Source organism: Ictalurus punctatus, chromosome 9 (genome assembly GCF_001660625.3).
Source record: "Ictalurus punctatus breed USDA103 chromosome 9, Coco_2.0, whole genome shotgun sequence".
Lineage (NCBI taxonomy): Eukaryota > Metazoa > Chordata > Actinopteri > Siluriformes > Ictaluridae > Ictalurus > Ictalurus punctatus.
The window spans coordinates 3,252,113-3,267,500 of NC_030424.2; the positions used below are offsets into that span (position 1 = coordinate 3,252,113).

A 15,388-nucleotide genomic window follows, 5' to 3' on the forward strand; every position below is an offset into this window, starting at 1 on the left:
GCGGCAAAACGTTGTTGAGCTTCACAAAATGGGAAGTGGCTAGAAGAAAATAGCACAAGCATTGAAAATGTACATTTCCACCATCAGGGCAATAATTAAGAAGTTCCAGTCAACTGGAAATGTTATGAATCAACCTGGAATTGGACGTGTGTCTATATCGTCTCAACACATTGTGTAGAGGACGGTTCGAGTGGCCAAAAAATCTCCAAGGATCACAGCTGGAGAATTCCAGAAGTTAGTTGTATTTTGGGGTCAGAAAGTCTCCGAAACTACAATCCGAAGTCACCTACATCACCACAAGTTGTTTGGAAGGGTTTCAAGAAAAAAGCCTCTACTCTCATCCAAAAACAAACTTCTTTAGTTTGCCAGACACTACTGGAATTCCAAATGGGATCGGGTTCTGTGGTCCGATGAAACCAAAATTTCATGTCCGATGAGTTTTTTGCCAATAAACACCAGAGGTGGTTTTGGTACACACAGAGAGGGAGCCATATGGAAAAATTACCTCATGCTCACGGTTAAATATGGTGGTGGCTCTTTAATGTTTTGGGGCTGTTTTTCTGGAAGAGGACCTGGATACATTTTGTTATAGTATACATGGCATCATGGACTCTATCAAATATCAACAGATATTAAATGAAAACCTGACTTCCTCTGCCAGAAAGCTTCAAATGGGCAGTGGTTGGATCTTCCAGCAGGACAATGATCCACAACATACATCAAAATCAACACAAAAATGGTTTACTGAACACAAAATCAAGCTCCTGCCATGGCCATCCCAGTCCCCCGACTTGAACCCGATAGAAAACCTGAGGAGTGAACTGAAGAGGAGAGTCCAGTAGAATGGACCTTGAAATGTGAAGGATCTGGAGAGATTCTGTATGGAGGAACGGTCTCAGATCCCTCGCCATGTATTCTCCAACCTCATCAGGGATTATAGGAGAAGACTCAGAGCTGTTATCTTGGCAAAGGGAGGTAGCACAAAGTATTGACTAAAAGGGTGCCAATAATTGTTGCACACATATTTAACAAAGATATTTTTTGGATTAACCTGCAATTGTTTAATATCCATGAGAGCAGAGTATTTTTGTGCATTTTGTTTAACAAAAGATCAAAAGGTTTAAACAATAAAACAATTTTCACGGCCTTCTTTGCTCATATTTACCAAAAGTGCCAATATTAGTGGAGGGCACTGTATACAAAAATATATATGCAAACACACACACACACACACACACACACACACACACACACACACAGAAGATTCTGCCTACTTATAAAATGATTTCTCTACTAAAAAGGTGAATTCAAGGTTTATTATACATTGTACTGTTTTTAATAGACATACACAATACACTCCAGATAACCATAAAATTATATTAAAATTCATGATCATTACTGTGTAGTGATATCTGTTTTGAAAAAAATATCTTTCACTCTGCCTTTCTTTCACTCTATCTTTCAAATATCTTTCATACACTACTGATTTTGTGAGGGGTAAATTTTACAGACGAGAGATGATCAGTGGTGCTGAGTTTTTACCGCCATCATTTGGACAAGGACTGAAGTATGGATAGAGTTTCTCAGTGAAAGACTGACCAGTGAAAGAGTAGATATGAGACCTGGCCTCAATGTCATAAAAGGAGACCAGACCCTCATCATAATCCACAAACACGCCCACCTTCTGGGGTTTCTCTCTCAGGGAGAGGGAGATACAGGGATCATCACAAGCAGTATACTCATTCCCCTTCCTCAGAGCCACAGCACAGAATCCATCCTGAGGTGAAAGTGAAATTTTCCCCTTCCTGTTAACAGACTCTCTGACCACTCCTAAATCCCACACAGTCTTCCTGCTGACCTGCACCTCATAGTAAAACCTCCCTAAGGTGAAACCCTGATTTCCCAGGACAACTGGATTATAAGTGAATCTTTTCGGGGTGTCTGGGAGATTCTGCTTTTTGTCTCCACACGTCACTTGTTTTCCATCATCAGACAGGATGAGAAAGTAATTAGCTGTATCAGGATCCAGAGTCACATCCACTGAGAGAAACACACAGTATGTGATGAGAATGCAGATAAATAACAATAATTAATAATCTAGTATATCACAATAATTATCATTTTACAAGCAGATTTGTGGAACATTAAAATATATATATTGGGCATAAATAATAGAACTGTGTGCTTGGGTAAAGGCTTTGTTACGCCCTCGTCGGCAGATGGCACTGCAGCCTGGCTTCTGAGTGCGCGTGTGCACGAGACTTTTGTGTATGGACACGCGCCATTGTTTGTTTTGATTCTCTCCTTGTTTAAGCATTGGTTCATGTTCGAGGGTGTGTCTTAATATACTCCAGGTGTCTGTATTTTAGTTTGAGTATGCTGATTATTTAAACTCCTCGTGTGGCTGCGCACGTCGCACAGTATTTATCTTGAATGAGCGTTTGAATGGTGAATACGTTATGTGTGCTAAGCGGTCTTGTTTTCATGTCCTGTTTAGTTTCCTGCCTCGCATCCAGCTTCTCGTTTTCCTGGCTAGACCGCGTTTTCCTTGTTTATTGAATTACGTTTAAAATAAAGACTTTGATCTGCACCTGCTTCTGCTCAAGTCCCGTGTCGTGACAGGCTTTTACATTTCATAAGTAACATGCAGTAACAAACTTCCCAACATAGCAAATTATATAGAGTATTATGTTTAGTGCATTATTGCATGGAGGTAACAGGGAGGTGTACTAAAGATACTAATAATGGGGAGAACTTTATATAAAATATATATTTTTAAATAGTAATATATATATATATATATATATATATACACACACACACAGGAAACAGAAACTGCAGTGTACCTGCATACTGCTGAATCCTCTTCAGTTCTGTGGAGACTAATTACAACACAACAGGACATTTATTATATTAAATATGCTTTTAATGTAAACTTGGAATTAGAAAGCTACAACAAAGCTACAAAAATCATTAACACAAATTTACTTTCATTCATTGATCAATAAACCAACAAACTAATCAATAACTTTTCATACAGTCTCTAACAAAATAATTCCCTTGTTACAGACTTCTCAGTTTCTCACCTTTTTCCTTCAGTTTCTCATTCAGAGTTACACTGAGTTTCTCATTCAGAGTCTTCTGAAGCTGAGACAGAGCCGTCGTCAGAGCTTCCTCACTCAGTTCCGTGTTAATCCTGATCTCAGTCCAGTTCTTGGTGTGTGGAGCGATGCACAGTGACGGATAAATCTACAGTAGAACAGGAGAGAGGAGAAATCCCTCAGCTGATGTTCTGTGATGTTCTGGATTGTGGTTGAGTGATTGAGAGAGGAACACTGACCTGTAGGAGGTGGAGATGATAGTCAGTGTGTGAGAGCTGCTCCAGCTCAGTGTCTCTCCTCTTTAGCTCATCGATTTCCTGTTGCAGGTCTTTAATGAGTCCTTCAGCCTGCTTCTCTGCTGCTTTCTGCTTCCTCTCCATCACCTCCAGCAGCTCAGCCTGACTCCTCTTAATGGAGCGAATCAGAGCAGTGAAGACTTGAATACTGTCTGATTTCCCCTTCTCTGTGTTTCTCTAAAGAAGGAAGAACATCTCACTTTCATCAACTAACAGTGAAGATGTGCATTTCCTTTAATTCTACAAAACTAAACATAAAGTACAAAATGCAGCAGATATGAACTACATCATGTTTGACCCACTTTGCTGAGCTCTACTGAGTGATTAATCTCCTGGATCTTCTTCAGTCGCTCCTGGATTATCTGCTGCAGCTCTGTCGGTGTTTTCCCCAGCTGACTCAGCACAGAAATAAAAAAAAGAACACAATCATTTATCTTCAAAATTTGAATTAATTTACATTCTTCATAAGAATATTTAACACTGATGTTGGTATCTCACCTTCCTATCTCCACTCTCCTCCTCTAATGGAACCTTGTGATTCTTGTGGTCTGTCACAGTACAGAACCGACACACACACTTCTGATCATCTCTACAGAACATCTCCAGAGGTCTCTCATGCTCCTGGTATATGTATTTATCCACATTCTCCACTGCATTTATTAGTTTGTGTTTCTTATATTTTGGAACATTATTATGAGACTCTAAATGAGATGAACAGAGAGTCACACCACAATCCAGACAGGATTTCAAGGCCTTCTGCTTCACATCAGTGCAGAAGTCACAAAGAATCTGAAACTTATCTGAGACTGTTTTCTTCTTGAAGCGATCTGCAACCTCTCTCAGTGTTATATTAATCTTGATTTCAGGTCTCTTGGTGAATTTCTCTTTGCAATATGGACAATAATAATATTGACTCGTATCCCAGCTTTGTGTGAGGCAGCTGTTGCAGAAGCTGTGTCCACATGGAGTGGTGACGGGATCAGTGAACACTTCCAGACAGATAGAACACTGTAACTGCTCTTCAGTCAGGAGGCTCCTGGATTCACCTGCAACTGGTGGATAGATTAAGAGAAATAATTGTAAAAATTGCACAATAAAATAAATATTTAAAATAACAACCCCAAAACAAGAAAGTATTAATTTAGATTATTTTATCAAAGAAATATTGAGTAACCTTTTTCCTCCTAGTCACACATCATTCACACAAAGTGTTGGAGCTCAAATGTGTTTTAAAGGTTATGGAAAATTGGACCTTGATCATATTTGTTTGACAAAAGTCTCTTCTACAAAATATGAGGTGTGTATTAGAAGTGTGCATCAGGACTGGGATCCTGTGGGGCAACACAAAGTCACTGGAGCAGGCAGATTTTACGTTTCTGCAGGTGGAAGCAGGAGGTCAGATTTGAACCTTGTAAGAATGACCATCTCTTTAACATAGAAACGAACTGGACATGGTGGGTTCTTGTGCAGAACTGCGTGACTCATTTACCATGTTCATTCATTCATCTTCACTATCTAGTATCTTTATCCTGGTCAGAGTCCCTATGGTTTAATTTACTATTTACTTATATTGTGAAAAACAGAACCAACTAAGTTCATTGGGAAACATCATGGGCATGTACAAAGATAAATAACTACAAGAGAGGTTAGGTTTGGCCAAATGGAGCAGGAAGGATTCCTTCAGGAACAGGCAGGAGTGGGATTATAAAAAAGATACATCTCTAGTACAAGACACCATCCCATCAGAGCACAGTGGTTTCTTCTTAACCATGTTTCTGAGAACCATTTAATTTAATAATCAGAAATCTGCTTTAACTAGCTTGAAGTGAATTGAAGTCTTTAAGGTTTATCTGGGATTCACATGAGGTTTTCTGAAGTCATCACTGATTTAGAAACTGATATATAGTTAAATTCACACCTATTCAAGTATAAACTGTGTAACTTACAGTCAGTAGCTGTATGCATGCTGTTCTTTCTGCGTTGTCTTAGTTGTGATGATAAAGATTCAGCCATGTCCTCTTTCCTTCTCCTTTTTAACCCTTCCAGAAACAAATCAATATTCAGTTCACAGACTGACACACATTATATGGTTAAAAAAATAAATCACAGGCATTTACTGAGTATTCTTACAGCTCTCAGTCAGTAACTGTAGTTTATAATTTCTTACTTTCCGGTGTTAGTAGGAATGTTTGCACCTCACCCAGTAACATTCTTGTAACAGACACAAGAACACTTTTAAATGTTTCATTCATCTTAACTATCAAGTTTGTTTATTGAGCATGAAATTTAATTTCTCACTTTTTTGACCTTGGTACAGAAGTACGTCCTTATCTGACACTGCTATTCAGTTCGGTTTAATAAGCCAAAATCCTGGCCCAACTTCTGAACTATGAAAAAATATTAAACAAAGTGTATACCTGAAGGATAAATCAAATAATTATTGATGAATTTATTTCAGTTACACACACCAATTTAATGAACTAAACTGGCCTACAGTATAAGTTTGTTCTGTTGGTTCTTCTTCTGCAATGAGCCGTTTACTCTCTAATGTGGTGGCGTTCATGTAGTCACATCGTAATTATGATAGTTCCGACAGGCAGAAAAATATGCCATCACGCTATCAAACAAATGTTTACCAGATTATCAAGATGAATTGTCCTGCTCCTGTTGAAATCATATAAGAGTCTATGAGATTTCTGATTACCCACAATCCCACCCATTTACAAATGCTATATAAATTACAGATATAAACTACACAGAATGTAGTTTTTTGGTAAAATGACATTAAGGCTACTTTCTGTAACGGATCTGGACTGGAGGCGGATGCACGTGCAGATCAAGGTCTTTATTAAACACACAATGATAAACAAAAGTAAACGCGGTCTTCACCGGGAAACGTGGCAGAAAACGAGAACATTCAAGGTATGGAAACAAACGAGACAACCGATCCAAACAATACTAACGAGTATAAACTAGAATACTGAGCCGAGTGCTCAGTAACCAAGGCGTTTAAATAGATACCCCAGTCAACGAAAAACATCGACACCTGTGGCAAATGAGTCACTTCACTCAATTGTTGAGAAGGAATCGAGTGAACCAAAACAATGTCACGTGACTCGTCCGGAGCCGAGCCACAGTGCCATCTGCTGGCCGTGGTGTAACACTTTCACACTTGGCTTTCTCTCCCCTCAGTCCTAGCTAGTATTGGCCAACTAACTAACCTAAATGTTGGTGTCTAGATTAGATTTATTATTATTATCAGTAATGCAGTTGAAATACAGAAGCAACAGTTAAAGGGGAATGTCAAATCCCGTATCAGTTTATGGTACAGGAATCGTAACGTGTGTAACGAATCACACACATTGTTCATTTTAGTTACAGAAACATTGGAATTATTTTCAGCTCATTATCTCCTCATATTCACTTATTAACAAGACTCATTTTTTCAATATTATCCACGGATAATATGTCATATGATTACCTGTAAAAAAAATGTTTTGGCAGTTGAGAAAAAAACTCCCTTTAGGGTGCAGATACTGTTTAGGGTCTGTGAGGCCACCTACAGCAAATCACCAGCTGAAAAAGAAGGCATTGCATATTGGTACAAATCTCACACACACACACTTCTTCTTCTTAGCATTATTCCTGTGCTATGGCAGGGTCCACTTAGATTTTATTTCGCACAGGTTTTATGACGAATGCCCTTCATGACGTCACCCTTCCATTTTTTATCCAGGCTTGGGACCAGCACTGACTACAACCCCAGTGGCTAGGGTTCCCTGCTAGGAATTGAACCTGGGCCACGGTGGTGAGCGCAAGGGATCCTTAGCCACTGGACCACCATAGAACATACAAAGCTCTCACACACTGCTAACCTGAAAATAGCATTTCATATATATAATAGTGGTTTAGTACAAGCACTTCAGAGCACTCTCATTATTCTATCCTGCTTTATTCTATACTGTATTAACAATCTTTCCGTAATAATCCTTTTTACCTTCAGAGAACGAGTCTGCGAGTGTTGTCTAATTTCCGTGACAATTTGCTGTCTCCTGGCTGGGTTGCGCGCGTCTTTTAAGCTTTTCTGGACAACAAGCAAACCGGAGGATGCTCGTGGAAAAATTTCAGCCTGAAAGTCCGGGTTAACACGCAGAAGTTTTCCCCTTTATTGTGCAGAGCAAAAGACTTATGCAGTCTTACCAGTGACTGGAAGGAATCATCAAGAATTTAGAATTAGAATTTTATGAAGTCATTGTGTATTGCTGTCTCTATGGAAGGGAGTCAATGATTTAAAATTAGAATTTTATGAAGTCATTGACTACGTTTACATGGACAGCAATAATCTAATTATTGACCTTAATCTAAGTAAGGTAATAATGTGATTAAGGTGTTTACATGAGTCGCTTTTAGAATACTCCAGTCATGTACCCGTTTTACATGTTATTGATCATAATTAGATTAAGAGCCCGCATCATTACGTCACCGCGCCATGCCGTCCGACGTCCCTCCAGAATTTCACGCATCAACATACAGTTCGTCCTCGTTATGGTACCATATACAGTTATGGGTGTTTTTATTTAAATTTTTTACGAACGCTTCAAGTGCGGTTAATTATTAGTCATGCTATACGTGCAAATAGACGACTGCTTGAAGCCGTGGGCTGCGTCTCAAATTGCATACTTACCTACTGTATAGTAGCCGAGATGCATGTACTTTTCCCCACTACCGGCCTATAGTAGGCAAGTATGCAGTTTGGGACACAGCCGAACTCTCTTGTTCGCCGTAAAGCGTAAAACTGCCGTGTGTGATCGTGTCCTGTCGCAAAATGCGGTGAAAATGCTCACACAATGTTCATAATGTGATTAAGGTGTTTACATGTCTGTAATGCACGTCCATAATACGATTAAAACAGGAGTAATCCACCTGTCTTAATTCGATTAGAGCTTAATTAGATTATGACCATAATTAGATTAAGGTTGGTGTTTACATGGTAGTTTCTTAATCAAATTATGGTCTTAATTAGATTAAGAGTGGATTATTGTTGTCCATGTAAACGCAGTCATTGACTGATTTTATTTCGCACAGGTTTTATGCTGAATGCCCTTCATGACGTCACCCTTCCATTTTTTATCCAGGCTTGGGACCAGCACTGACTACAACCCCAGTGGCTAGGGTTCCCTGCTGGGAATTGAACCTGGGCCACGGTGGTGAGTGCAAGGGATCCTTAGCCGCTGGACCACCATAGAACATATTAGTATTCTAAAAGCGACTCATGTAAACACCTTAATCACATTATTACCTTACTTAGATTAAGGTCAATAATTAGATTATTGCTGTCCATGTAAACGTAGTCACTGTGTATTGCTGTCTGTGTGGAATGATATAAGAAATGAGCATATTACACTGAGAGAAGTATTACATGGAGTGATTTCTTATAATAAATTCCAGAAATGTCGCCTCTGCGACGGCAGACATATTGGTGTTTTTTAGATCACAGCTTCAAAACTAAGATATATGCTGACGGATATATATACAGTATCTCACAAAAGTGAGTACACCCCTCACATTTTTGTAAATAGTTGATTATATCTTTTCATGTGATAACACTGAAGAAATGACACTTTGCTACAATGTAAAGTAGTGAGTGTACAGCTTGTGTAACAGTGTAAATTCTCTTCTCAAAATAATTCAACACACACCAATTAATGTCTAAACCGCCTGCAACAAAAGTGAGTACACCCCTAAGTGAAAATGTCCAAATTGGGCCCAATTAGCCATTTTCCCACATATATGTATATATGTATATATGTATCTTTTGCTGTACTGAATACCCCGCAGTGTTCTGCAGTTACAACTCTGTTATCAGATATTGGTCATGGCAATGCAGCGAATCTCCCCAGCAAGGAGCCTCTGGGTAGCTATAATATGTTTATGCGTGATGGTGTGTCATTGTAAAGTATCCGTCACAGATTGATTATAAAAACGCTGTTTCTTCTCAAGGCTGTCCAGACGCTCTCCGAAGACAGCAAAACTCTTTTCAATCCACACAATATGCCCCTCGATGATCTTGAACCCGGATCGTATCAGTTCAATTAAGGCTCTGTTGTTGTCTATAATAGCCGGCAACTTGCGACTGTAATCTTCTTGATTTGAAGGTAGAGCCTCAGAGTCGTCCTCTCCCGCAGTCAGACATTCACGGGCACGCGTTTCTCCAGGAGCCGGGAAAATGCACAATGGTCCCTCGATTCTAACAATTGCGATCCCAGCTCAAAACGGAGTCTATAGCATGCGGTTCAGCGGCAACACGTTCATTCACAACTGACTCTGGAAAAAAAATCAACATGAATTAGGAAATCAGTACGAATTAGTACGAATCAGTACGAATAAAACACTCTTTTAAAAAAAAATATACATGCCACATACCGTCTGTCGACCCTGGGGAATATCTGAATCGCTTAGGCTTTGTAGATGTCACTAAACCTCTGTCTCTCAAACATTCGTCAGTCGGAGTATGGACCTGAGCGACCGTAACTGTTGTACACTTGTTCTTTCTAGGCTTTGTTGACACAAGCCGTTCAGTAGAACCTGCAACACAATTTTTGAACACTGGTACTTCGATCTTGTTTACAAGATATGACAATCCTTGAACAGTAAACAAACGAACACACAGAAAAAAATATATGTAAACAGCATAAAACCACATTTAAACATAACCGTTAAATATCTAATTATTACAACACTTACCAAGCATGGGCTTACCCGACCTGACTCACGGAGCGGCACCACCTGAGTTCGATCCTTTGTGTAAAATAAAAAGTATAGGCTGGTCATTCTACACATACACAGCACATCATACATAGGAACGAATACTTATAAAATAATAACACATGTACGTACCGCCTGCCTTGTTCAGAAACTTGATTTCATCTACGATGTCCAGAATAGACACAATGTCAGCATCACCTGTAGCGTTAGATAACTGTTTAACCATTACAACAGCCCCATGAATTTGTTTATAAATAAACATTCTTGATAATGCGTTCCAACATCATTACTGCTTTAACCCAGCGAATGAAAGACATCTTGCGAAAACTTATCTTATAGTTTAAACAATAAGGGTGATTCTTTTATCAACACTTTAACATTTTCACCTCATAAGGATCTTTGTTTAGAAGTCATGTAATACGTTCGATTTCTTTTTAAACAGCTCTTTTAATCATTTTTACCTCCTAAAGGGTTATGTGTTTTTTTTGGAAGACAAGTAATACGGATTCTTTTTAAACAGCTCTTCTTTTTGAATGTACACATTCAAACATCAGTTTTCTAACAGTGTGGTTACACAAACAAAATATCCCTCACATAGTAACACAAACACATACCCAATATTAACCACTGAAACGCTTTTTCAGATGTATTTCGCACCCCCCAAAAACCAACATCAACTACACAAAATCTTTATAAACAGAACATTTACTCTCCATCTCACACACACAACAATGACAATATATCACATCACCACAATTACAATCACCGCAGATGGAAACTGGACGTGTGTGTGTGTGTGTGTGTGTGTACCTCAGTATCGCCAGTGTACAGTGTGGATTCTCCAGTCCAGCAGAGAGCAGCTTCACTCCTGAATCCTGCAGTTTATTGTAACTCAGGTCCAGTTCTCTCAGTCTGGAGGAGCTTGAGCTGAGAACTGAGGACAGAACTCTACAGCTTTCCTCTGTCAGTTTACACACACATAGACTGGAAGAGAAATGATGAAATATCAGAACACTGATCTCAAACACACACACAGCCATAATACACTTACTCTTTACCATTGTCACGTAATGGAGGCTGAGAAGGAAGCAAGTGCAGGTATCGAAGTTTAATCAAACAACAAGAAGTCCAAAGGATCAGGTAGAAATCAATAGGCAGTGAAGGGTCAAACGATCAGGCAAACAGGCTAGGCAAGGCAGAGAATCGAGGTCAACAGAGTGAACAAAGTCAAGAACCAGAAAAGCAAACACAATACAAGGCTTGGAAAAATGATAGAGACTAAGCAACTGAGCGTAAATTGGATGCAGGAGTGCGTGATTAGAATGAAGGTGTTCTGGGAATTGCGGTCCATGACGGCCATGTTTGTAGGCCGCAGTGCAGGATGGTGTGAGTGTGTGTGTGTGTGTGTGTGTGTCAGTGTGTGTGTGTGTATGTGTGTGTGTGTGTGGAGTAAGTTGGCGAGTCTGACAGACAGTGGAGGATTAAAGGAGATGTGAATGCGTAGGTGAATGTACACGGTTTGATAACCAACAATTTTCATACCGCGGTCATCACCAGTATATGGCTGCAAGCCTACAGATCCAATCAATCCAGTCCTTCTTCTCTCTTATAAAATATAAGATATGATAAGATAAAGTCTAATCAATATGTGTAATTAACATTTAGAATTATTACTTCGAAGCATAATCTAATAATCAACATTAGTTAACAAACATAATCTATATGTATAATCAATATTTAGAAGCATAATCTAATAATCTATATTATGTTAACAAACACAGTCTGTATGTACAATCAATATTTAGAAGCATAATCTAAAAGCACAGAAGAGTTTTTAATCAAGTAATATTGTAAGTGTGTACTGAGCTAGAAGACTTCTATGTTTTACTGAACATCAGGTAACAGGGTTACATGCGTAACCCCGACGTTCCCTTTCAAAGGGAACGAGACATTGCATAGCATAACAGTATGGGAAGCGCCTTGCGCCCGTGACACATACTGTTATGCTAAATGCAACGTCTCGTTCCCTTCTCAGGGAACAGGGTTACATGCGAAACCCCGAAGTTTTTCTGTATCTCTGTATGTCCTGTGTAAACTGAGTTAGACGAACTGTGTGTTTTGTCTAAAGCAGCTTTACTCTGGCAATAAATTAGCAATTAGACATTCACCAGAACTGTGTTTCCAATCAAAGCCCTTTAAGCTTGCAAACCAGTGTCACAATAACAGATCAGACTTCCAGGATGAAGTTTACCAGGCTGGGACTAAAGCCCGAAAGTCATTAAGGTATAAGGGTGAATTTTGGGACAGGGTAAAAATCCTGTCCTGATGAAACCTTTCAGAAAATTCAACGCAAGGCGAATGCGCTGCAAAAAAACGACCTTGTCTCAATAAAACCTTTAAGAAAATCCAACTGACAACGCATGCACCACAAATGTAAGGTATCATGTAGATATGAATAATTCAATAAGGTGATGGAGATTGGTTTGTTTTTAGAAAGAAGAGGTTAATGCCCCACCTGGGGATAATTTTACTGCTTCAGAAAAGTATATAAAGACATGTTTGTGTGTGTATAATTCAGACTTTCTGCAGACTGTCTCACTTTGTTGTTTCAATAAAGTTTGATGACCTTTGGCATCTACAAACCATCTGTCACTGAAGTTTTTAACTTAGGTTGGAAAGATTGTTTTCCACGACACTCTCACGTGTCCCTCAGTGCAGATTGGGCGGTGTGGTACGCTGATACATATCATAGGACCAGAAAATAGAATAATCAATCATGTCTATTGATAGATATATTCCTATATCCTCTATATCGCCAATATCACATGCTGTATTCATACTGTCCCCATGGTGACAGTGTTCTTATTTTCTTCTTCTCGTTTGTGAAGTTCTGTTCAATGTCACTTTTAAATAAAAGGAAAAAAGAAAACGTGCCTTTCACTGGTGTTCAGTTCACAAAATGATCAAAAAGCAGTGATGAAAACATGCAGTTATTTTGTAATCATTTTTTCATCAGTTTTAGAGAAAAGGTAATAAATGGTGATATAAGGTTTTGTCCATATGGCCCAGATCTCAGTGCAGACGTAACATGTTGGTGTAAAAAGTTAAACTCTTCTGTAACAGTACCAGAGGTTTGTTTAAAGATGATTAGAGTAATTATTAACAAGCATTAATCCAAACAGTGCAGTTCAGCGTTACATTAAAATAATAAACCATGCAGTAATACATTTATAAATAAAAATACTCACTCAGTTTTTCTGGAGGCTTTGACCACTGGCAGCAGCTTCAGAAGACATTCCTCTGATGGGTCATATTTACTCAAATCAAACACATCTAGCTCCTGTTCTGAGTTCAGTAACACAAACACCAGAGCTGACCACTGAGCAGGAGAGAGTCTGGTTCCACTGAGACACCTGAGATATCCTCTGTTCAGGTAAGTTTATACTTCCTGCACTAGAGAATGATCATTCAGTTCATTCAGACAGTGGAACAGATTGATGGATTTCTCTGGAGGTGGATTCTCACTGATCTTCTCCTTGATGTACTCGACTGTTTCCTTTTTGCTGTGAGAGCTGCTTCCTGTCTGTGGCATTAAGCCTCGTAAGAGAGTCTGATTGGACTCCAGTGAGAGACCCAGAAGAAAGCGGAGGAACAGGTCCAGGTGTCTGTTCTCACTCTGTAAGGCCTTGTCCACTGCACTCCTGAGGACATTAGACGTGTCTGACTTGGTGAGAAGATCAGACAGATCAGTGGTTTGTTGTTCTGTTACATTTCTGCTGATGAAGGAGAGAAATGCGTATAGAGCAGCCAGAAACTCCTGAACACTCATATGTACAAAGCTGAACACCTTCCCCAGGTGAAGCCCAAACTCCTCTGTGAAGATTTGGGTACACACTCCTGAGTACACTGACACTTCTCTCACATCAATGCCTCACTATCTCAGGTCTTCCTCATAGAAGATCAGGTTTCCTTTCTCCAGCTGTAGGAAAGCCAGTTTTCCCAGTGCCAGGATACTCTCTCCGGTCTTCTGAGGACCAGGGTCATATTTCTGATGGTACTTTTGGTCCTTGTGTTTGATCTGAAAGATCAGGAAGTGTGTGAACATTTGACTCAGAGTCTTGGGGATCTCTCCACGCTCTGCTCCACCCAACATTCTCTCTAGAACAGTGGCTGAGATCCAGGAGAAGACTGGGATGTGACACATGATGTAGAGGCTTCTTGAAGACTTCATGTGTGAGATGATTTTATTGGCCAGGCTCCGGTCACTGATCCTCTTCCTGAAGTACTCCTCGTTCTGAGGATCACTGAACCCTCGTACCTCTCTTACCTGGTCTACACAGTCAGGAGGGATCTGATTGGCTGCACCTGGTCGAGAGGTTATCCAGAGGAGAACAGAGGGAAGCAGATTCCCTTGATGACGTTTGTCAGCAGCACATCCACTGAGGCTGACTCTGTCACATCACACAATCTCTCATTCTTCTGGAAATTTAGAGGATGTCGACACTCATTCAGACCATCCAAGATCAACACCACTGTGTAGGAGTCTATTAATTGTAGTTTTCTCATTTCAGGGAAAAAGTGATGAAGAAGATCAATCAGACTGAGATTTCTCTGCTTCATCAGATTCAGCTCTCTAAAGGGAAGTGGAAACATGAAGGTGATGTGCTGATTTGCTTTTCCTTCAGCCCAGTACAGAATAAACTTCTGCACAGAGACTGTTTTTCCAATTCCAGCGACTCCTTTAGTCAGAACACTTCTGATGGACTTGTCTTTAAAGAGATCATTACATTTGATGTGTGTCTCCTGTGTTGCTGGTCTCCTGGACGCTGTCTCAATCTGTCTCACCTCATGTTCATTATTGACGTCTCCACTCCAACCCTCTGTGATGTAGAGCTCTGTGTAGATCTCATTCAGAAGTGCTGAGCTTCCATACTGTGAGATTCCTTCATTAATTCTTTTAAACTTCTCTCTCAGTTTGGATTTCAGCTCTGTCTGATACACAGAGGCGAGTTCTAATAAACAAAGTAATAACATGTTTTAATGTAAAATCACTGAACACAGGATTAAATATAAAATTCAAATGCTGCTGTTCATTTCTGTTTCATGTACTAAATATTCCTGAAGGAACAGGGTCATTGTACAGAGTCACCACAAGCTGGACCACGAAGAGAACAGAAAAGCAGCAGATGTACATGATACTAAACTCAAACTTCAAACTAAAAGTGT

The 15,388-nt window shown here is 39.6% G+C and overlaps 1 protein-coding gene across 7 annotated transcripts in view; it reads right to left on the minus strand.

The window, feature by feature from the left end:
* Positions 1-1,302: 1,302 nt before the first annotated feature.
* The window catches only part of LOC108269709 (E3 ubiquitin-protein ligase TRIM39), a 64,768-nt gene continuing 50,682 nt past the window's right edge, over positions 1,303-15,388 (minus strand). For 2 of the 7 annotated variants that reach the window (XM_053682885.1, XM_053682892.1), the window contains exons 3-8: positions 3,896-4,449; positions 3,700-3,789; positions 3,341-3,574; positions 3,087-3,249; positions 2,847-2,882; positions 1,303-2,040 (exon numbers count right to left, since the gene is read on the minus strand). In XM_053682885.1, the coding sequence (XP_053538860.1) occupies positions 1,505-2,040; positions 2,847-2,882; positions 3,087-3,249; positions 3,341-3,574; positions 3,700-3,789; positions 3,896-4,449 (1,613 nt within the window). In that variant the 3' untranslated portion in view covers positions 1,303-1,504. Of the gene's footprint in view, positions 2,041-2,846; positions 2,883-3,086; positions 3,250-3,340; positions 3,575-3,699; positions 3,790-3,895; positions 4,450-5,343; positions 5,437-6,033; positions 6,107-6,443; positions 6,815-6,878; positions 6,974-7,394; positions 9,722-9,820; positions 9,983-10,141; positions 10,196-10,294; positions 10,361-10,972; positions 11,147-13,410; positions 15,175-15,388 lie in introns of those variants that run through there. The other 5 variants (XM_053682888.1, XM_053682886.1, XM_053682889.1 and 2 more) reach the window with 5 other exon arrangements.